An 18958-nucleotide genomic window follows, 5' to 3' on the forward strand; every position below is an offset into this window, starting at 1 on the left:
TTTCTAATCGCCGCAGGAGTGCTCTTGCCATGGGAGAGCTAGGTCATACAAATTCCCAGCTCTAAAGAGAAACAAGCCAGAAAGGCCTGCTAAGCCTCTACTAGACTTTTCTGGGACTCACTATGTGTTGCGTCATATCCTACCCTATAGTGGGCTCCAGTGAGAACCTGGAGACCTGTTGTCTCAACTGCATAACAGTTTTCCCTTCCCTTAGTTCTAAGACTCCAAGAGGTGTGATGCACAATTTATCAGCAAGGTGACTCTGAAAAACAGAAGTGCTGGGCACTACTCATTACACATTCTTTGCTATCTGAGCAGAGCTATTGTAGTTTTTTTGAGTGTGTGCATGCATGTGCATATAATTTTATATATATATATATATATATATATATATACCAAAATTGACTCAAGCCATGGTTTTTTATATTAAAAAATGGAGGATATTAATATAAAATTGTATAGCTTTGGGCAATTTTGCTTCCCTGCACTTTTAAATTATTTTTTTTAACATCTCTCACTACAGCTGTAATGAAGTCAAATTACACTGTGAGATGCATAGCCTATATAGTAACATCGTATTATACAAGGTGTTGCAGTCCAATTGGGCATACTATACTTGGCAAGAAAATGGAGACATAGCACACTGAGGCCAACAACAGGACATTAGAGTCTCCTTTAGCTCTCTCACACCAGCTTTACTAGGTGGAAATATGTGTATTAGGACAAGTAGGTAATCATTTAATGGTTATAATGAAACAGGCATGATGTAGGGTAATTCAGATATTCAGCTCTCTGGGTTACAGGGCAAGAAACAAAAAAGGCAGAACCATCTACAGCAATCTGTCACAGAGTTGAAGTGAAAACAATCATCAGTTTGGACTGACCAAGGAAAAATCACCGATGCGAATGAGAAAACATAGTTCAATTAGATTTCCTGTATCACAACCTGCATTTGGAGATGAGATTTCCAACATTTATGCCAAAGCAACTGATTTTACACTACCAAGAGTTTATGGTAAGAGAGACATGCTCCTCAAAGACCTGAAAGCCATCCATACCAAGCTGTAACCTGTTTGCCCTGCAGCTGGAAAATAATTCCCACTCAGAACTGCACAGAAAACAAGAACTGGAAATTTATTTCTTCATCCCTCTATTGTGAGAGCCTATAAAATATGGCATAGAAACATTTGCTACCCTCAAACAAGATTCTGCAAGTATGCCATAGCATGGATGTATCAGTTCTTACCATTTCCTCTTAAAAATGCTACTCAAATTTAGTCAGGATAACATTTACACCTAGAACTATTACACAAAAACATTGCGCTTTTTTTTAAAGTTGATACACTAAAATAAATGCTATTAGGCTTTTTAAAGAAATAAAAAGTAGAAGCCTTTTACATAGCTTATAATAATTTTATTTTTCTGTACATTCTAACAGATCTTCTGCAACTACTGTCTGGCATACGAAAAGACACTACGGGACTGACAAGCTAACATTTGAACAGGTGTGTAAACTGCAACTACTTGCAATTTACAGCACCACATGTTAAGGGGACAGTGGTGAGAGGGAAAGAGAGCAGAAAGGCAAAACATGTCACTTACCTGGGCTTCTCTGACAAGCTGAGAAGAATCAGTCAGGCATAAACCAATGGGTAATCCAACCTTCGCTGGGGTTTTGAATTTGTCTCCTATCTTAAATGGGACATCATCAAGATAACTGAAAGGTCCTATGATCAAAAGCAGAAACTGTAGGAAAAAATCCAAAACCAAACAAAACACAAAAACAAACAAACAAAACCACAAAAAACCCACCAAACACCAAACAAAAAGCAAACCCCCCCAAACAAACCAAAAAACAAAAAACAAGAACAAAAACAAAACCCTACAACTTACAAGTTTAATGCATTCAATTAAGATTCACATTTCTGTATTTGGGAGCTATTTTATCTTAGCTGCCCCAACTACACCAGGTGACTCAATACAAAGGAATTTGCTTGATCAGAAACACATTGAATCTGTTTGGACTTCACTGCCTTAGTTTTGGTTGGGTTTTTTTGTTTTATTTTGTTTTGGGTGGTGTGTGTTTTTTGTTTTGTTTTCTTATGTTCCAGCTCATAAGTATTAAAAAAAACACAACAAACAAACAAACAAACACACCTAACACACAACAATCCAACAGTTGAACAGATTTTTAAGTCAATGTACCCAACATTTTAGCTTCCCTGGTGACAATACTATGCCTACTGGAAGCTGAAGCTCTCCTGAACACTGTAATTCTGTTATGTCTCAATAAAAAGTTCCATCGTTTTCATCATATTCAAAATAGGCTTTAAATTAACCCAGTTTTAGAGCAGCTAAGACAAACTAAAATCTGGGTTTTGGCATACAAGTAGGAAATAACATTTGGACAGAAGTGGTCACAAGTGCAAAGTGACCCAAAGTCTAGACGTTTGTGGGAATATAACTAAAGACTGTCGAGGAGGACTGTAAAGATGCTCAAGTGACTTGCAGCTGAGGTGTAGAAAAACATATATCATACTAATTGTTGTTTAGTCTTGTGTGATTGACAAGTAGAACATCTTTGTTTAGATAACATAGGCCTATGATAGTCTTAGAGGCACCCTATTGAACATGCTTGAGATTCCTGCCCTGCTGTGGGGAAGATCAAAGCACAGTGGAAAACTATGCCTGTATGAATCCCTGATATACAGGTGAAACCAGCAGGTTTGATGATCCTCTAGCATGCACTGAGCTCAGCAGTGCCTGCATCCCCACCTGCATGCCCCTGCCTGGGTGCTGCTTCAGGGTACCCTTGGTTGGTGAGGCAACAAAAATAAATTTACTCTGCATTTCATCCATGGTTTTGTGGTCGTTCCTGCATCCTGCCTGTGCCGGCTCACACAACACTCCACTTTAATGAAAACACAGTGAAATAGCTCAAGACTAATTAGCATAGCAATTCTGATTTTTGAAACAAGGAAATCTAACTTAATCAGCTGTCTGATTTGTGATCAATCCAATGAGAGGCTTCAGACTTGTTTCGTGGTCCTCCACCTGTCCTTTATATCTATCACTTACATGTGGTATTTAAAAAGTGTTTTAGGACAAAACTCTCTTTGGGCATCCTGCAAACTCATGAGGCAGAATCATTTAAAGCTCAACCACCTCCAAGAAGCCAGACCATAGGTTTGCTTTTCAGCTGCTGTGAAGAAGTATTAGAAAACACACAACCTAAGTTACACTCAGTTTCTTGATTAACTGAAAGGGGTTTCTTGGGTCACTGGTCTAAGCTTCTGGAATTACAGTCAAAGTTTCTGGCTGTGTATAACAATCTGAAGCATTCCTCTAGCACTCATTTGTAACTTTACTTTGAGTGTTGTGGATCCAAAAAGACATTAGCAACAACATTAAGATGGTGTTCAGTGACTAGCCTCTTGCTCAGTGAGCTATGACTTGCCATTTTTATCTGACCCATTTTCATACTCAGATGGCAGCTTAAATACTGTTTATGTTCCTTCACTGTTGACTCATCTACAACAAGGCAGTCACAGGCTCCAAAAGGATAAGCAACTTTCAAAAACAGGAACATCCTGTTAATTTGGAGTTAAATGTTTATGTGCTGACATCACTTGAGATATCATAGTATGCACTGCACTGGCTGGTCCCAGAGTCCTGTTAGGACACAGGTAGTATTTCCTCCAGCTTTGAAAACATCAGGCTGAATAACCTACATCCCACCTGCACCACCAGGATGAAAAAGTGCTCCAGGTAAAATATAATAGCATTTTCACTGAACCTTACTAAGAAGCACACATTCAAGCATTACAAAGCACAGCATCCAGATGGCACCTCACTGGCTACAAACACTACTATTTGCAACACAGCATCCAAATAGTATTTGATCTGGCAGTTTGAGAACCTGGATATACCCAAGTGTACGTTTATGCAGAAGTAGCAACTGTGGCAGCCTTTGCACTGAGAGTGGTAAATCACAGCCAGGTTAGAGACAACCAGATCTCCTGACTGCTCAGAGGCCAGCGTGACTGCTGCTACTATGCCCTGATTAGTCCCACTGGTACAAGTCCTGCTCTAAGCACGATGATCCAAGCAAAGCAGAATCACCTCTCTGCATTGATCTCACAGCCCTAATTGCTCAGTGTGCAAATACTTATCCTACTGGACCTATTGACACAGTAAGTGGTAGACACCTCCCCTTGCACAGCCTTCTTGTTTGCCTGAAACAGATACTAGCCACAGAGGGTACAAGTACACATTGTGGTATTTACATAACAACACTCTTTGTTTTGGTACAGTATAAAAATCTAAACACACCCAGACTAGATGGGCTGCACTGACAGCCAGTTTAACCTCAGCAGCTAGACTAAGGAATAAAAACCTTGTAGTTTCTTCCCAGTATACTGATTTTTTTAATAATGACCATTGCTATAAGTCTATCTTGAACACAACTCTGGTATTAGGTTGGTACAAAAGTAATTGCAGTTTTGGACCCTGAATTTTAAATCATTACAACTAGGCTCAAACATATCTTTATTAATCAAAATAGGAACCATTACAGTCAACACATTTTTGCCAACAAGAAACAAGTTTGTTTATTCCTGTAGCGTAAAAATCTGTGCTTCGGGATTCAACGAACTCTTGGAAAGCATTTTCTGCACCCTGCTGGCTGTGGAAGCGTTTTACCTGCAAAAAGTTGTCAAGATGCTTGAAGAAGTGGTAGTCGGTTGTCGAGAGGTCAGGTGAATATGGTAGATGAGACAAAACTTCGTAGACCAATTCATACAACTTTTAAAGCATTGGTTGTGCGACGTGCAGTCAGACGTCATGGAGAAGAATTGGGCCCTTTCTGTTGACTAATGCCGGCTGCAGGCATTGCAGTTTTCAGTGCATCTCATGGATTTGCTGAGCACCCTTCTCAGAAGGAATGGTTTTGCCAGGATTCAGAAAGCTGTAGTGGATCAGACCGGCAGCAGACCACCAAACAGTGACCATGATGTTTTCTTTGGTACAAATTTGGGCTCTGGGAAGTGCTTTGGAGGTTCTTCTTGGTCCAACCACTGAGCTGGTTGTCACCAGTTGTTGGACAAAATCCACTTTTTGGTTGCACGTCACAATCCGATTGAGAAATGGTTTGTTATTGTGTTGAATAAGAGAAGATGACACTTCAAAAGGATGATTTTTTTGATTTTCGGTCAGCTCATGAGGCACCCACTTGTTGAGCTTGTCCACCTTCCCAATTTGCTTCCAATGCCAAACGACCATAGAATGGTCAATGTTGAGTTCTTCGGCAATGTCTCGCATAGTTGTAAGAGGATCGACTTTGATGACTGCTCTCATGTGGTAGTTATCAACTTCTGATGGCCGGCCACTATGCTCCTCATCTTCAAGGCTCTTGTCTCCTTTGTGAAACTTCTCAAACCACGGCTGCACTGTATGTTCATTAGCAGTTCCTGGGCCAAATGTGTTGCTGCAAGTTGTCTCCACTTTTTATTACCCATTTTGAAGTCGAATAAGAAAGTTGCTCGAATTTGCTTTTTGTCTAATATCATTTCCATAGTCTAAAATAAATATAAACAGCAAGTAATAAGTCAGTAGCAAAAAATCATAAAGTGAGGAAAGCACATTAAAATTATGTATAACAGAACCACATATGTTTAAGAATGTATTCCAATATCAAACGGCAAATTTCAACAATGCAAAACCCGCAATTCCTTTTGCACCAACCTAATACAAAACCTGCAAGCACACGTTAAGAAACACACCAAATGTTTTAGGACATTTGACAGTAAGAAGTCTTTCAGAATCAAAACATAGATGCACATAGTATTCACTTTGTTCCAGCCCAATCAGAACAGTATTATTCTAGTCAAGTTAAAATCTGATCCAGAAAGCTAAGAATCCTTTTATTTTTATAAACAGATAACCTTTCTGCCTGAACACACGGATGGGTAAGGGTGTAAATTGTTTTAAATGGCAAATTCTAAAGCAATAAGCAAAACCTACATATAGAAAGTATTACGCAAGCCACTGTTTCAATAGTCACATGTTCAAGTGAAGCAATTAAAGGTTTTTTTTAGCTGTTATTTAATATGGCTGTTAGCCACTTCATCCTTTTAGCAGTTAAAGGCATACTGAGGAAGTTCTGACAATAGCCCTGGCAAAACTGTACCTCTCAGTCTGATTCCTGGCCCAAGGATCTACTATGAGAGAGTAAGATTTCTCTCTGCTTCAGCATAATGCAGAAATCTCTGGCCAACTCATAGAAGTGTCATCCAGTTTGGTAGCAAAATAGATAAAACCAGGTACCAGTTATGAATGGGGAAGAGTTTTGAAACCAAGTGGAACTTAGTTTTTGTGGTCGCACAAACCACACTTATGTAATTTTCAGAAACTGGAGTTAAAAGCTTTCAATTTGTATAGTGACAGTGACAATACAACAGCAATATTAACATACTGCACTTGGTATAACCCATACCTTTTGTGCAACAGATGAGAACTGCATTTCCAGATGCCACTAATTACTACAATTTAGCTTGAACTTCCAATTATTCAAATAACAGGAGAGCATTTGAAGTTACATGCTTAGACATAGTTATAGGTGTATGCTAAGAAAACCCTTAATGACAGGAAAAGAGTCCCTTCCTCTCCACCAATACCTTATGTTCCCCTCTTCATCTCCATCTGAACATGGTCCTGAGCTACCTGCTCTAGGTGGCCCTGCTTGAGCAGGGGGGTTGGATATGATGATCCCCAGAGGTCCCTTCTAACATCAACCATTCTGTGATTCAAAAACAGCCACTCAACCTCTAAAAAGCAGCTCAACAATAAGTACAAGAGATGTATCAACTATGTTGACTGATCTCATCAGCCTGCCAGAGGCATTGAGCCAAAGGTAGCTGTTGGGCTAGATGCTTTACAGTAAGCCAAAATTCACTTGGTAGGATTAATTCTTAACAACCCTGGAGAAAACTGAAGAAATTGCCCTGCTGATTTCTTAAGACAGGGCAGACAAGTTAACCAACCAGCTTACAGCACCATTTCTTTTGATTTTGTTATTCTGAAGCCAGAAGCATCTTCTACCACACTGTATTGTTTTGAAAAATATTTAAGACAAGTTGAATTCTAGCTCCAAGCAGCATCTTTGTGTGGGACTACAGTGGGTGCTTGGATTACCTGATGGAAGGCATGGGAACAGAAATTAGCCATGAAGATATTAAGGCCTACCCGTGAGAAAGATGGGGGTAAAGGAGTATCCAGAGATGTTAAGGATGTACCCGTGAGAGAGAAGGGAGTAAAAGAGTAACATTGATGATAGCAAAAATAGCCAATGAGATGTTACTGCTGTAACTTGTAACCAATATGAAGAGACACATTAATTGGTAAAACTGTATAAAAATGCACTTGTGGCAATAAATGGCATCTACTACTTTCATCCTGGAAGAACTTGGTCTATGTCGTTTGTCCATCTCAACCACGACATCTTTGCTCATCTGGTTTAGAAAGCAGAAGAGAGAAATAAAAACAGACTCAAAAGACAAGCAGTTCAGAGTGTTCATACATACAAGAGAACAACTGCTGAAGAGCTGGCAGCTATCTAATAAATCAATTGTCTTGCAGCAGGATCACTGGGCTACAGCAAAGGAGACCATCTAAAAATTAAGTTTTGATAAGCTGTTTTTATTAATCAATATCCATGTATTTAAGTGAGACATTTCTTATTCACAGAATCATAGAATAGATTGGGTTGGAAGGGACCTTCAAAGGCCATCTAGTCCAACTCCCCTGCTATGAGCAGGGACATCTTCAACTAGATCAGGTTGCTCAGAGCCCCATCCAGCCTGGGCTTGAATGTTTCCAGGGATGGGGCATCCACCACCTCTCTGAGAAACCTGTGCCAGTGTTTTACCACTCTCATAAAAATTTTCTTCCTCATATCTAGCCTGGATCTCCCCTCTTTTAGTTTAAAACCATTAACCCTTGTCCTATAGTAACAGGTCCTGCTAAAAAGTCTGTCCACATATTTCTTATAGGCCCCCTTTAAGTACTGAAAGGCCTAATTCTGTACTTCAACTTTACACTTGCAAGACTGAATAAAAAGCTCAAGGAAAAACTGAATTCCCCAGGACCCTCTAATCTGAAAGACTATCCAAAAAGATCAAGGTTGAGTTTCTAAAAGCAGAAGTTTCTACAGCATGAAAAATCATGTTAGAAATTTACACATGAACCTCCCAGTATTGCCTTGAATTATTACCAGTTTGAAGAAGCTACATTACATAAAACAAATTGAACATTAATATTCCACAGAAATATTAATCCTCCCAAATTGCACCCATTTTCTAAAAGATAAGCAGATATACAGGCAAATACTTTTTATTATACCAATCATCTGCACGACACTACATATCTCAAATGTAGAAGATTATATTATCTTCTTCACTTGCTTGTTGAACTAGATGAGTCAAATTTAAGAAAAAAATTCAATGCTGAGAAAAAAAGCAAGCATAGCTCAATGATATATTAAAAGCTTCACTTTTACTCCAACTTCTCATGTGACTACCACAGAAAGAAGTTACAGATCTAGTGTTCACTTCAGCAAACATCAGATCAGTATCACAACTGCAGTTCAGCTTTGATTTTGAAGGGAGAAGTGGGGGAAGGAGAAGGTATTATTCTGCCAAGAGGGGAGAACAGTCACAGGCTGAATTTCAGTTTAACCAGAAAACAGGCACAGCGTCAGCAAGCAACTATACAAAAAGGAAGCCAAGGCACTTAATTCCTAACAAAAAACTGCTCAGAGGCTAAACAGCTTAGTCTCTATGGACTGTCTAGGCTGGGACATTAGTCAGCAGCAATAGTAGGATTCATCTTATTGAGGACACAAGAATGCCAAATTTCACTTACCATGAGAGTCGGATCCCAACTTCTTAGAAGCCATTTAGAACCTGAAAGAGATTTCAAAACAGCTTAAACAACTTCATACATGTAGCACAGCAAAAGCCTATGCAGTTCTACAGCTTCTTTTCTCTAGAATATGGGACATGTTGCAGACACGTGCTGTTTATCCTGTTCCCAAGACAGATAAGCAAACATATTTTATAGCTCTGAAAACTGGCCAATCAGACAAATAACTTAGCCCATAGTCTGATAATCTAAATGGCAAAATGAAGAAAAAGAAAAAACAGAGCCAAGAACCAGCCAGGTTGCTGAGGAAGGCAGAAAGTTCGAGATCACAGCACTCGAAGGCAGCTCCATCACAGCCCCATGGAGCACACCCTGCCTACCCAGGCATTAAGAATAGCCCTTCCGACTGGAAATCCCACAATGATACTCTTCAGTTTAATCCATGCTACTCTAAAATGGCATACTATCATATTAGGTATGCAGTCAGTTAGCGAGTATGGCACTTGTCTAGACACAGAATCAAAAAACGTTAGGGATTGAAAGGGACCTCAAAAGATCATCCTGTGCAACCTAGATTAGGTTACACAGGAATGTGTCCAGGCGGGTTTTGAATGTCTCCAAAGTAGGAGACTCCACAAGCCCCCTGGACAGCCTGTTGCAACATTCTGATACCCTCACCATGAAGAAGTTTCTTCTCAAATTTAAGTGGAACCTCTTGTGTTCCAGTTTGCACCCATTACCCCTTGTCCTATCATTGGCTGTCACCGAGAAGAGCCTGGCTCCATCCTCATGACACTCACCCTTTATATATTTGTAAACATTAATAAGGTCACCCCTCAGTCTCCTCCAAGCTAAAGAGCCCCAGCTCCCTCGGCCTTTCCACGTAAGGAAGATGCTCCACTCCTTTAATCATCTTTGTGGCTCTGCGCTGGACTCTCTCCAGCAGTTCCCTGTCCTTCTTGAACTGAGGGGCCCAGAACTGGACACAGTATTCCAGATGCGGTCTCACCAGGGCAGAGTAGAGGGGAAGGAGAACCTCTCTGGACCTACTAACTATCCCCCTTCTAATACACCCCAGGATGCCATTGGCCTTCCTGGCCACAAGGGCACAGTGCTGGCTCATGGTCATCCTGCTGTCCACCAGGACCCCGCAGGTCCCTTTCTCCTACACTGCTCTCTAATAGGTCGTTCCTCAACTTATACTGGAACCTGGGGTTGTTCCTGCCCAGATGCAAGACTCTACACTTGCCCTTGTTATAGTTCATTAAATTTTTCCCTGCCCAACTCTCCAGACTGTCCAGGTCTCGCTGGATGGCAGCACAGCCTTCTGGAGTGTCAGCCACTCCTCCCAGCTTGGTATCATCAGCAAACTTGCTGACAGTGCACTCTATTCCCTCATCCAAATCACTGATGAATATACTGAATAATACTGGCCCCAGTACTGACCCTTGAGGCACTCCACTAGATACAGGCCTCCAACTGGACTCCGCCGCATTGACCACGACTCTCTGGCTTCTTTCCTTCAGCCAGTTCACAGTCCACCTCACTACCTGATCGTCCAGACCACACTTCCTCAGTTTAGCTGCGAGGATGCTGTGGGAGACTGTGTCAAATGCTTTACTGAAATCAAGACAGACCACATCCACCACTCTGCCATCATCTAGCCACCTCGTTATGTCTTCATAAAAGGCTATGAGGTTGGTCAAGCATGACATCCCCTTGGTGAAGCCATGTTGACTGCCCCTAATGACCCTGTTATCCCTGATATGCCTTGAGATGGCACCAAGGATAAGTCGTTCCATCACCTTCCCAGGGATGCAGGCGAGGCTGACGGGTCTATAGTTACCCGGGTCCTCCTTCTTGCCCTTTTTGAAGAATGGAGTGACATTTGCTTTCCTCCAGTCCTCAGGCACCTCTCCCATTTCCCAGGACTTGGCAAAGATGATGGAGAGTGCCCTAGCAATGACCTCAGCCAGCTCCCTCAGCACCCACAGGTGCATCCCATCTGGCCCCATGGATTTATGGATGTCCAGATTGCTTAATTGTTCTCTAACCCAGTCCTCATCAACTAAGGTAGACTCCTCCATTGTCCTGACTTCCTCTGGGGCCTCAGGGGTATGGGACTCCTCAGGACAGCCTCCAGCAGAGTAGACAGAGACAAAGAAGGCATTCAGTAACTCTGCCTTCTCTGTATCTTCTGTCACCAGGGCACCCACCTCATTCATCAGTGGGCCTACATTGCCTCTGGTGTTAGTTTTATCTGCCATGTATTTGAAAAAGCTCTTCCTGTTGTCCTTGACCCTTCTCACCAGGTTTAATTCTAAGGAGGCCTTAGCGTTTCTAGTTGCTTCCCTGCATCCTCTGACAACAACCTTATATTCTCCCCAAGTGGCCAGCCCCTCCTTCCATGATCTGTAAACTCTCCTCTTCCACTTGAGTTTGCCCAGCATTTCCCTGTTTAACCAAGCATGTCTCCTGGCTCCCTTCCTTGACTTCCTACATGTTGGGATGCTCTGATCCTGAGCGTGGAAGAAGCAATCTCTGAATGCAATCCAGCTATCTTGGGCCCCTTTACCTTTAAGCAGCCTTGCCCATGGGATTTCCCTTAGCAATTGTCTGAAAAGGCCGAAGTTTACCCTGCTGAAGTCCAGGGTTGCAATTCTGCTTGGTATTCTGTTCCTGCCCCACGAGATCCTGAACTCCACCATTTCATGGTTGCTGCAACCAAGGCAGCCCTTTACTGCTTCAACCAGACCCTCCTTGTTAGTGAGGATGAGGTCCAGCAGTGCACTTCTCCTAGTCAGCTCCTCCACCATTTGCATCAGGAAGTTATCAGCAATGCACTGGAAGAACCTCCTAGACTATGGCTGGCTGGCTGTATAGTCCTTCCAGCAAACATCAGGGAAGTTAAAATCCCCCACAACAACCAGGGCCTGTGACTGTGAAGCTGCTCTCAGCTGCCTGTAGAAGGCCTCATCAACTTCCTCACCCTGATCTGGTGGCCTGTAATAGACACCCACAACAGTATCACCCCTGCCAGCCTGCCCCTTAATTCTCACCCATAGACTCTCAATTCACTCCTCATCTGTGCCTGGACAGTACTCAATACATTGTAGTTGCTCTCTCGCGTAAAGAACAATTCCACACACTGGGTAATGCACAGGTAAGAACACAGGTATACAATAAATGCTACCATTAGAAAGATATTTTCAGATACACACAAGAAAACAATGCTAACAGTAGTCCTCGTCCACTGCCCACAGAATCTTAATAAGACTTTAGGATTTGGATGCAAATCCTATATGGCCGAGATGTTAAACACAGAAGTGCCTAGCCAGCTTTTAACATGGAGCAGGCCTGTCCTGAGAAAAAAGCTGGTTTTAAGATAGAATTAGCTGTCTAATTAGCTATCAGCTAAAACCCTGCTCCAGGATGCTTATGGTATGTTCAGTAACATAACTGGTTCTTTTGCTAGATTAGTACATCACAAGATCTTTCTCAGGATACCACAGCATAATTCTTTGAATAATTGAATTCTTAAGTCCTCCTTTGACATTATACTTGACAAAGGATCAGAGTTGCCCCTTATTTCTGAAGTCCTCCAGCTCATAGCCTGAAATGCTTCACAGCTGTTCTTCAAAACCAGAGTTATCTGGTTCACCCCCACCAGCAGCAGACAGTGTTCAAAGCACAACTTGGAGCAGATCTAACATTCACACCCATCATTCCCCAATCGAGATCTTACTCTTAGCTTCACTGTTTCCATTGCAAATTCCAACTGCAAATGTTACCTTGAAAGAAGGGAGTCATAAGGTGAGGATTACAATGACAACTTAGCTATTTCTCCTGTCAGCTGCTGACATGTCTGGGGTCAGGAAGAGCCAGTTTCAAGTACTTTAGAAAAGTACCTTTTGCTGTGGAAAGGTCCCTTTCAGCATTATGTTGAAATCAATAGGGGAACCAACACTACTGGCTAACAGGAATTCAAAACACAGCTGAAGCCAAAGCTGTACAAAGATTACCTGAAGGAAACTAGACTTCATGAAACACAACAAGCAGATGCTAGGCTATGGGGAAGTGAGTCATGCTGTGCAGGCATACCTTGTACATAAAATGCTGTGTGCCATTCTGCTCGACGTTTGTCAGGTTCTTCTCAGCATATCTCACCATCTCCCTCAACATTGGTGTTACATCCAAAACAACTCCAGTAAAACAGAGAACTGGTTTTGTCACTAGCTGCCTCTCAGAAGAATTCTATTAGGTTGGTACAAAAGTAATTGCAGTTTTGGACCATGAATTTTAAATCATTACAACTAGGCTCAAACATATCTTTATCAATCAAAATAGGAACCATTACAATCGACACAGTTTTGCCAACAAGAAACAAGTTTGTTTATTCCTGTAGCGTAAAAGTCTGTGCTTCGGGATTCAACGAACTCTTGGAAAGCATTTTCTGCATCCTGCTGGCTGTGGAAGCATTTCCCCTGCAAAAAGTTGTCAAGATGCTTGAAGAAGTGGTAGTCGGTTGTCGAGAGGTCAGGTGAATATGGTAGATGAGGCAAAACTTCGTAGACCAATACGTGCAACTTTTGAAGTGTTGGTTGTGAGACATAGGGTTAGGCGTTGTCATGGAGAAGAATTGGGCCCTTTCTCTTGACTAACGCCAGCTGCAGGTGTTGCAGTTTTCAGTGCATCTCATAGATTTGCTGAGCATCCTTCTCAGATGGAATGGTTTTTCCGGGATTCAGAAAGCTGTAGTGGATCAGACCAGCAGCAGACCACCAAACAGTGACCATGACCTTTATTTGGTGCAAGTTTGGCTTTGGGAAATGCTTTAGAGGTTCTTCTTGGTCTAACCACTGAGCTGGTCATTGCCAGTTTTTGTACAAAATCCACTTTTCATTGCACATCACAATCCGTTTGAGAAATGGTTCGTTATTGTGTAGAATAAGAGAAGATGACACTTCAAAAGGATGACTTTTTTGATTTTTGGTCAGCTCATGAAGCACCCACTTGTTGAGCTTGTCCACCTTGCCAATTTGCTTCCAATGCCAAACGACCATAGAATGGTCAATGTTGAGTTCTTCGGCAACTTCTCGTGTAGTTGTGAGAGGATCAACTTTGATGATTGCTCTCCATTGGTTGTTGTCAACTTCCGATGTCTGACCACTATGCTCCTCATCTTCAAGGTTCTCATCTCCTTTGTGAAACTTCTTGAACCACCATTGCACTGTATGTTCATTAGCAGTTCCTGGGCCAAACGAGTTGTTGATGTTGCGAGTTGTCTCCGTTGCTTTGAATTTGAATAAGGAAATTGCTCAAATTTGCTTTTTGTCTAACATTATTTCCATAGTCTAAAATGAATATAAAATAAGCAGCAAGTAATAAGTCAGTAGCAAAATATCATAAAGCAAGAAAAGCGCCTCAATATGATGTATAACACAACCACATATATTTAAGAATGTATTCCAATATCAAACGGTAAATTTCAACAATGCTAAAACCGCAATTACTTTTGCACCAATCTAATCAAACATTGCGGCTTCAAAGACAGAAGAAAAAGAAGATGAAACAGCACCGAGCTGCCATCTCAGGAAGGCTGTCGAGGGCAAAGCCACAAGATAACCTGGTACAGTTGCATGTCAACTACTAGGGCTGAATGAGCTTTATTAGTCCCACTGCCACAGACCAGACTGTAGACTTCAGAACATTCAACAGGCTGCATCTTTCAGACCTGGATCACACTGTCAGGCAAGCTGCTATGTTGCTAGTTCCTCTGTATGAGAGTAGCAATTAAGATGTCAACTTGATATGTTATTATTGAAAAAGCTAGGCCATGTGTGAAATCAGAGAGTCTTTGCATACCTCACCAGTTCTCTGTATGTCACCAGAGACTGTGAGGCATTGCCTGCAAACATGTACTATGGCTGACCATCATCCACTACTGTTACAGTGGAGCTGAACTAGGGACAAGGCCTCTACACACTTCCTTTAATTTCTCCAAGTTAGTCTTCTAGTTACTACTACTTTTCTAAAGGATTTAAAAACTTCTGATGAAAGGAAATAACCTTCTCACTTTGGCAACTCAACTGACAAGGAAGTTTTTTCAATGTAGCACCAGTTCCCTACAGGCAATACAGTTTATGTTGTCTACCTTATTTACCAGAAGCAGCTTACTCCAGATTGTACCTACATCAAGGGCAAAGAAAAGAAAATTCAGAGAGATCATTTTTAGAATGATAATTTATATGCCCTCTCCAGCAGGCCACTGCAAGAACATACTAAGTATATTATCTAACATACTGGTCTTAGGTAACTGAACACTAAGTTACTGTGACACTGTCAATTTGCTCCAGGGACATTAGTAGCAATGTGTATGAATCCCACAGAACCAAAGATGTGCACATCTAGTATCCAGGGAGTTTTGCAGTAGCATATCAATCTGGAGCTGTATAAAGCCTTGGATGTGTCCTCAGTGTCAAAATATCCCACATAAGCGATAAGTAACTTGCTTTTGTTGGCAATCCCATAGTAAAATCCTAGTGCAGACTAAGCACCTGCATTAACTTCAAGGTGCAGTGGGAAAAATTATTCCTCTGCCATATGCAAGACTATTTCAACTACAGAACTAGCTACAGCACATCGATAGCAAGCTAATAATGAAATACACCATTTCCAGAGAGACGGTCACACTTCAGATTCAGGTAGCATTTGAGTTTATAGCACACTAGCTCTTCCTGATGCACTGTGAGTGTGCACTTACTAAGATACCACTACTGCAGAAGGTAATGTAAGCAAATAGAGTTGTTAAGCACTGCACACAGCAATGCTAGAACAGGCTGCCAGTCACATTTTGTCACCTTTCCAAATAGGATTTAATTAAAATAGTGTCTTCTGACTAATCAGATTTGACAGGTTGTTCAGGGACCACTGTTACAAGCATCTTGCTGTTGCTCTGTCCTGCTGGCTGGGGACAACTCATGTCTGGAGATGGTTGGCAGAGATAGAAAGCCAAATAGGCCCCTTGTATTCCAGGAGGAAATAGTTGGTGATTTACTGAGCCATCTGGATCCTCACAAGTCTATGGGACCAGATGGGATCCATCCTAGGGTGATGAGGGAGCTAGCAGAAGAACTTGCCAAGCCGCTCTCCATCATCTTCCAACAGTCCTGGCTCACTGGGGAGGTCCCATATGATTGGAAATTGGCCAATGTTACCCCAGTCCACAAAAAGGGCTGCAGAGCTGACCCTGGCAACTACAGGCCTGTCAGCCTGACCTCGGTGCCTGGCAGGGTTATGGAGCAGATCATCCTGAATGGAATCACACAGCACCTTCAGGATGGACAAGGGATCAGACCCAGCCAGCATGGGTTTAGGAGGGGCAGGTCCTGTCTGACCAACCTGATCTCCTTTTACGATCAGGTGACTCACCTGGTGGATGAGGGGAAAGCTGTGGATGTGGTCTATCTGGACTTCAGCAAGGCCTTTGACACTGTCTCCCATAACATACTCTTGCAAAAGCTGGTAGCCCATGGCTTGGACAAGTGTACTCTACGCTGGGTTAAGAACTGGCTGGAGGGCAGGGCCCAGAGAGTGCTGGTGAATGGGGCTGCATCCAGCTGGCGGCCAGTCACTAGTGGTGTTCCCCAGGGGTCAGTGTTGGGTCCAGTCCTGTTTAACATCTTTATTGACGATTTAGATGAGGGGATTGAGACCATCATCAGCAAATTTGCTGATGACACCAAGCTGGGAGGGAGTGTCGACCTGCTGGAAGGCAGGAGGGCTCTGCAGAGGGATCTGGATAGACTGGAAAAATGGGCTGATTCCAATGGGATGAAGTTCAATAAGGCCAAATGCCGGGTGCTGCACTTTGGTCACAACAACCCCCTGCAGCGCTACAGGCTGGGCGCAGAGTGGCTGGAGAGCAGTCAGACAGAAAGGGACCTGGGGGTGCTAATTGACAGGAAGCTCAACATGAGCCAACAGTGTGCCCAGGTGGCCAAGAAGGCCAACGGTATCCTGTCCTGTATCAAAAATAGCGTGGTCAGCAGGACAAGGGAAGTGATCCTTCCCCTGTACTCTGCATTGGTGAGGCCACACCTGGAGTATTGTGTTCAGTTCTGGGCCCCTCAGTTCAGGAAAGACATTGAAGTGCTGGAGCGGGTCCAGAGAAGAGCAACATGACTGGTGAAGGGACTTGAACATAAGACCTATGAGGAGAGGCTGAAGGAGCTGGGGTTGTTTAGTCTAGAGAAGAGGAGGCTTAGAGGTGACCTCATCACTCTCTATAACTACCTGAAGGGAAGTTATAGCCAGGTGGGGATTGGTCTCTTCTCCCAGGCAGTTAGCAATAGGACAAGGGGGCATGGGCTTAAACTCTACCAGGGGAAATTTAGGCTGGATATTAGAAAGAAATTCTTTACAGAGAGAGTGATCAGGCATTGGAATGGCCTGCCCAGGGAGGTAGTGGACTCGCCGTCCCTAGAGGTTTTTAAACTGAGATTGGACATGGCACTTAGTGCCATGATCTAGTAAACGGACTAGAGTTGGACCAAGGGTTGGACTCGATGATCTCTGAGGTCTTTTCCAACCCAGTCGATTCTGTGATTCTGTGATATATATATATATATATATATATATATATATATATATATATTTGCAGCCAGTTAGAATCTTACTGATGTTGCTACTATGCTTCTGAGCCTGAACTGTATTATCTTAGTCAAAGTCATTACACTGTGTGGTAAAGGTTTGCTTACCTTGGTTACTGGTCTTTTAGAAATTTAAAAGACTTGCTCCCAAAGCCTTATTCCAAACCAGCTAATGGACAACTACAGTATTATCACTGTTGCCTTTGATATCCAGACTCCAGAACAGGATGCTGAAGGGCATCTGGGGAATGGCACAGAGGCACAAATTTTGGTCTCATGCTTTACTGCACATTTTAAACTGACAAAGAATATATTCGCATGTAAACTTTTTCAACACCTTTGCTGGGCTAGGGAAACAAGTTAGTTGCACAGTACTAACAAGGTTTTCTTACAGCCACCTACATGCTCTCTTCTATAAATGTAGACCTCCTATCCTTGTTTTGTTAAACACAAGTTTCTCTTTTAGTGAATTTGCCTGTCAGCTAAAGCCTTCATATTAGCTGCATTTTCCTGGAGAACCAGACACATAGCAATGGAATGCAAAGTTATTGATAATCATGATCCCAACCGCCTGTCCTTACTTAGTGGGAAGGGGGGGGGGCAAGTGGGAAGAAGGGGGAGAGGAGGTTAGCAATATATCTGCCAAGGTTTTATTGTCACCCCACAATCTAAACCCTCGACATATAATTGGCACCCAACGTAGGGAGAGAAAAAGGGGTAAATTTCGAGATTTTTGGCTTTTATACTGCTCTGACGTACCTTGCAATTTTCTTGGCACGGTGTCAACTCACAGAGTTGTGATACTCACGCATCGGTTTGCTTCGGACATTATCGAGTGGTATTAAGGCAAAGTGAATTAGAGGAGAGTTTAAAGATCATGGAAGGAGGGGCTGGCCACTTGCGGAGAATATAAGGCTGTTGTCAGAGGGTGTAGGGAGGCAACTAGGAAAGCTAAGGTCTCTTTAGAATTAAACCTGGCAAGAGCGAGAGGGGTCAAGGACAACAGGAAGAGCTTTTTCAAATACGTGGCAGATAAAACTAATACCAGAGTCAATGCAGGCCCACTGATGAAGGAGGCAAGAAGGAGGACCTGGGTAACTATAGACCGGTCAGCCTCACCTCTGTCCCTGGAAAACTGATGGAATGACTTATCCTTGGTACCATTTCAGGGCATATGAAGGATAAGAGGGTCAATAGCGGCAGTCAACATGGCTTCACCAAGGGGAAGTCATGCTTGACCAACCTCATTGACTTTTATAAGGACATAACAAGATGGATGAATGATGGCAGAGCAGTGGATGTGGTCTACCTTGACTTCAGCAGGCATTTGACACAGCCTCCCACAGCATTCTTACAGCTAAACTGAGGAAGTGCGGTTTGGATGATAG

General features: G+C 42.5%; 1 protein-coding gene across 20 annotated transcripts in view; it reads right to left on the reverse strand.

Moving 5' to 3' along the window:
* The window catches only part of LOC135577196 (ubiquitin-associated protein 1-like), a 73178-nt gene that overhangs the window by 13208 nt on the left and 41012 nt on the right, over window positions 1-18958 (reverse strand). For 10 of the 20 annotated variants that reach the window (XM_065045085.1, XM_065045084.1, XM_065045083.1 and 7 more), the window contains 2 exons: window positions 8920-8960; window positions 1603-1727 (listed from right to left, as the gene is read on the reverse strand). In XM_065045085.1, coding sequence (XP_064901157.1) covers window positions 1603-1727; window positions 8920-8953 — 159 coding nt within the window. In that variant the 5' untranslated portion in view covers window positions 8954-8960. Of the gene's footprint in view, window positions 1-1602; window positions 1728-4701; window positions 5577-8919; window positions 8961-13020; window positions 14274-17678; window positions 17812-18958 lie in introns of those variants that run through there. The other 10 variants (XM_065045093.1, XM_065045091.1, XM_065045096.1 and 7 more) reach the window with 4 other exon arrangements.

This window comes from Columba livia, chromosome W, assembly GCF_036013475.1.
Source record: "Columba livia isolate bColLiv1 breed racing homer chromosome W, bColLiv1.pat.W.v2, whole genome shotgun sequence".
In the NCBI taxonomy this organism is placed as follows: Eukaryota; Metazoa; Chordata; class Aves; order Columbiformes; family Columbidae; genus Columba; species Columba livia.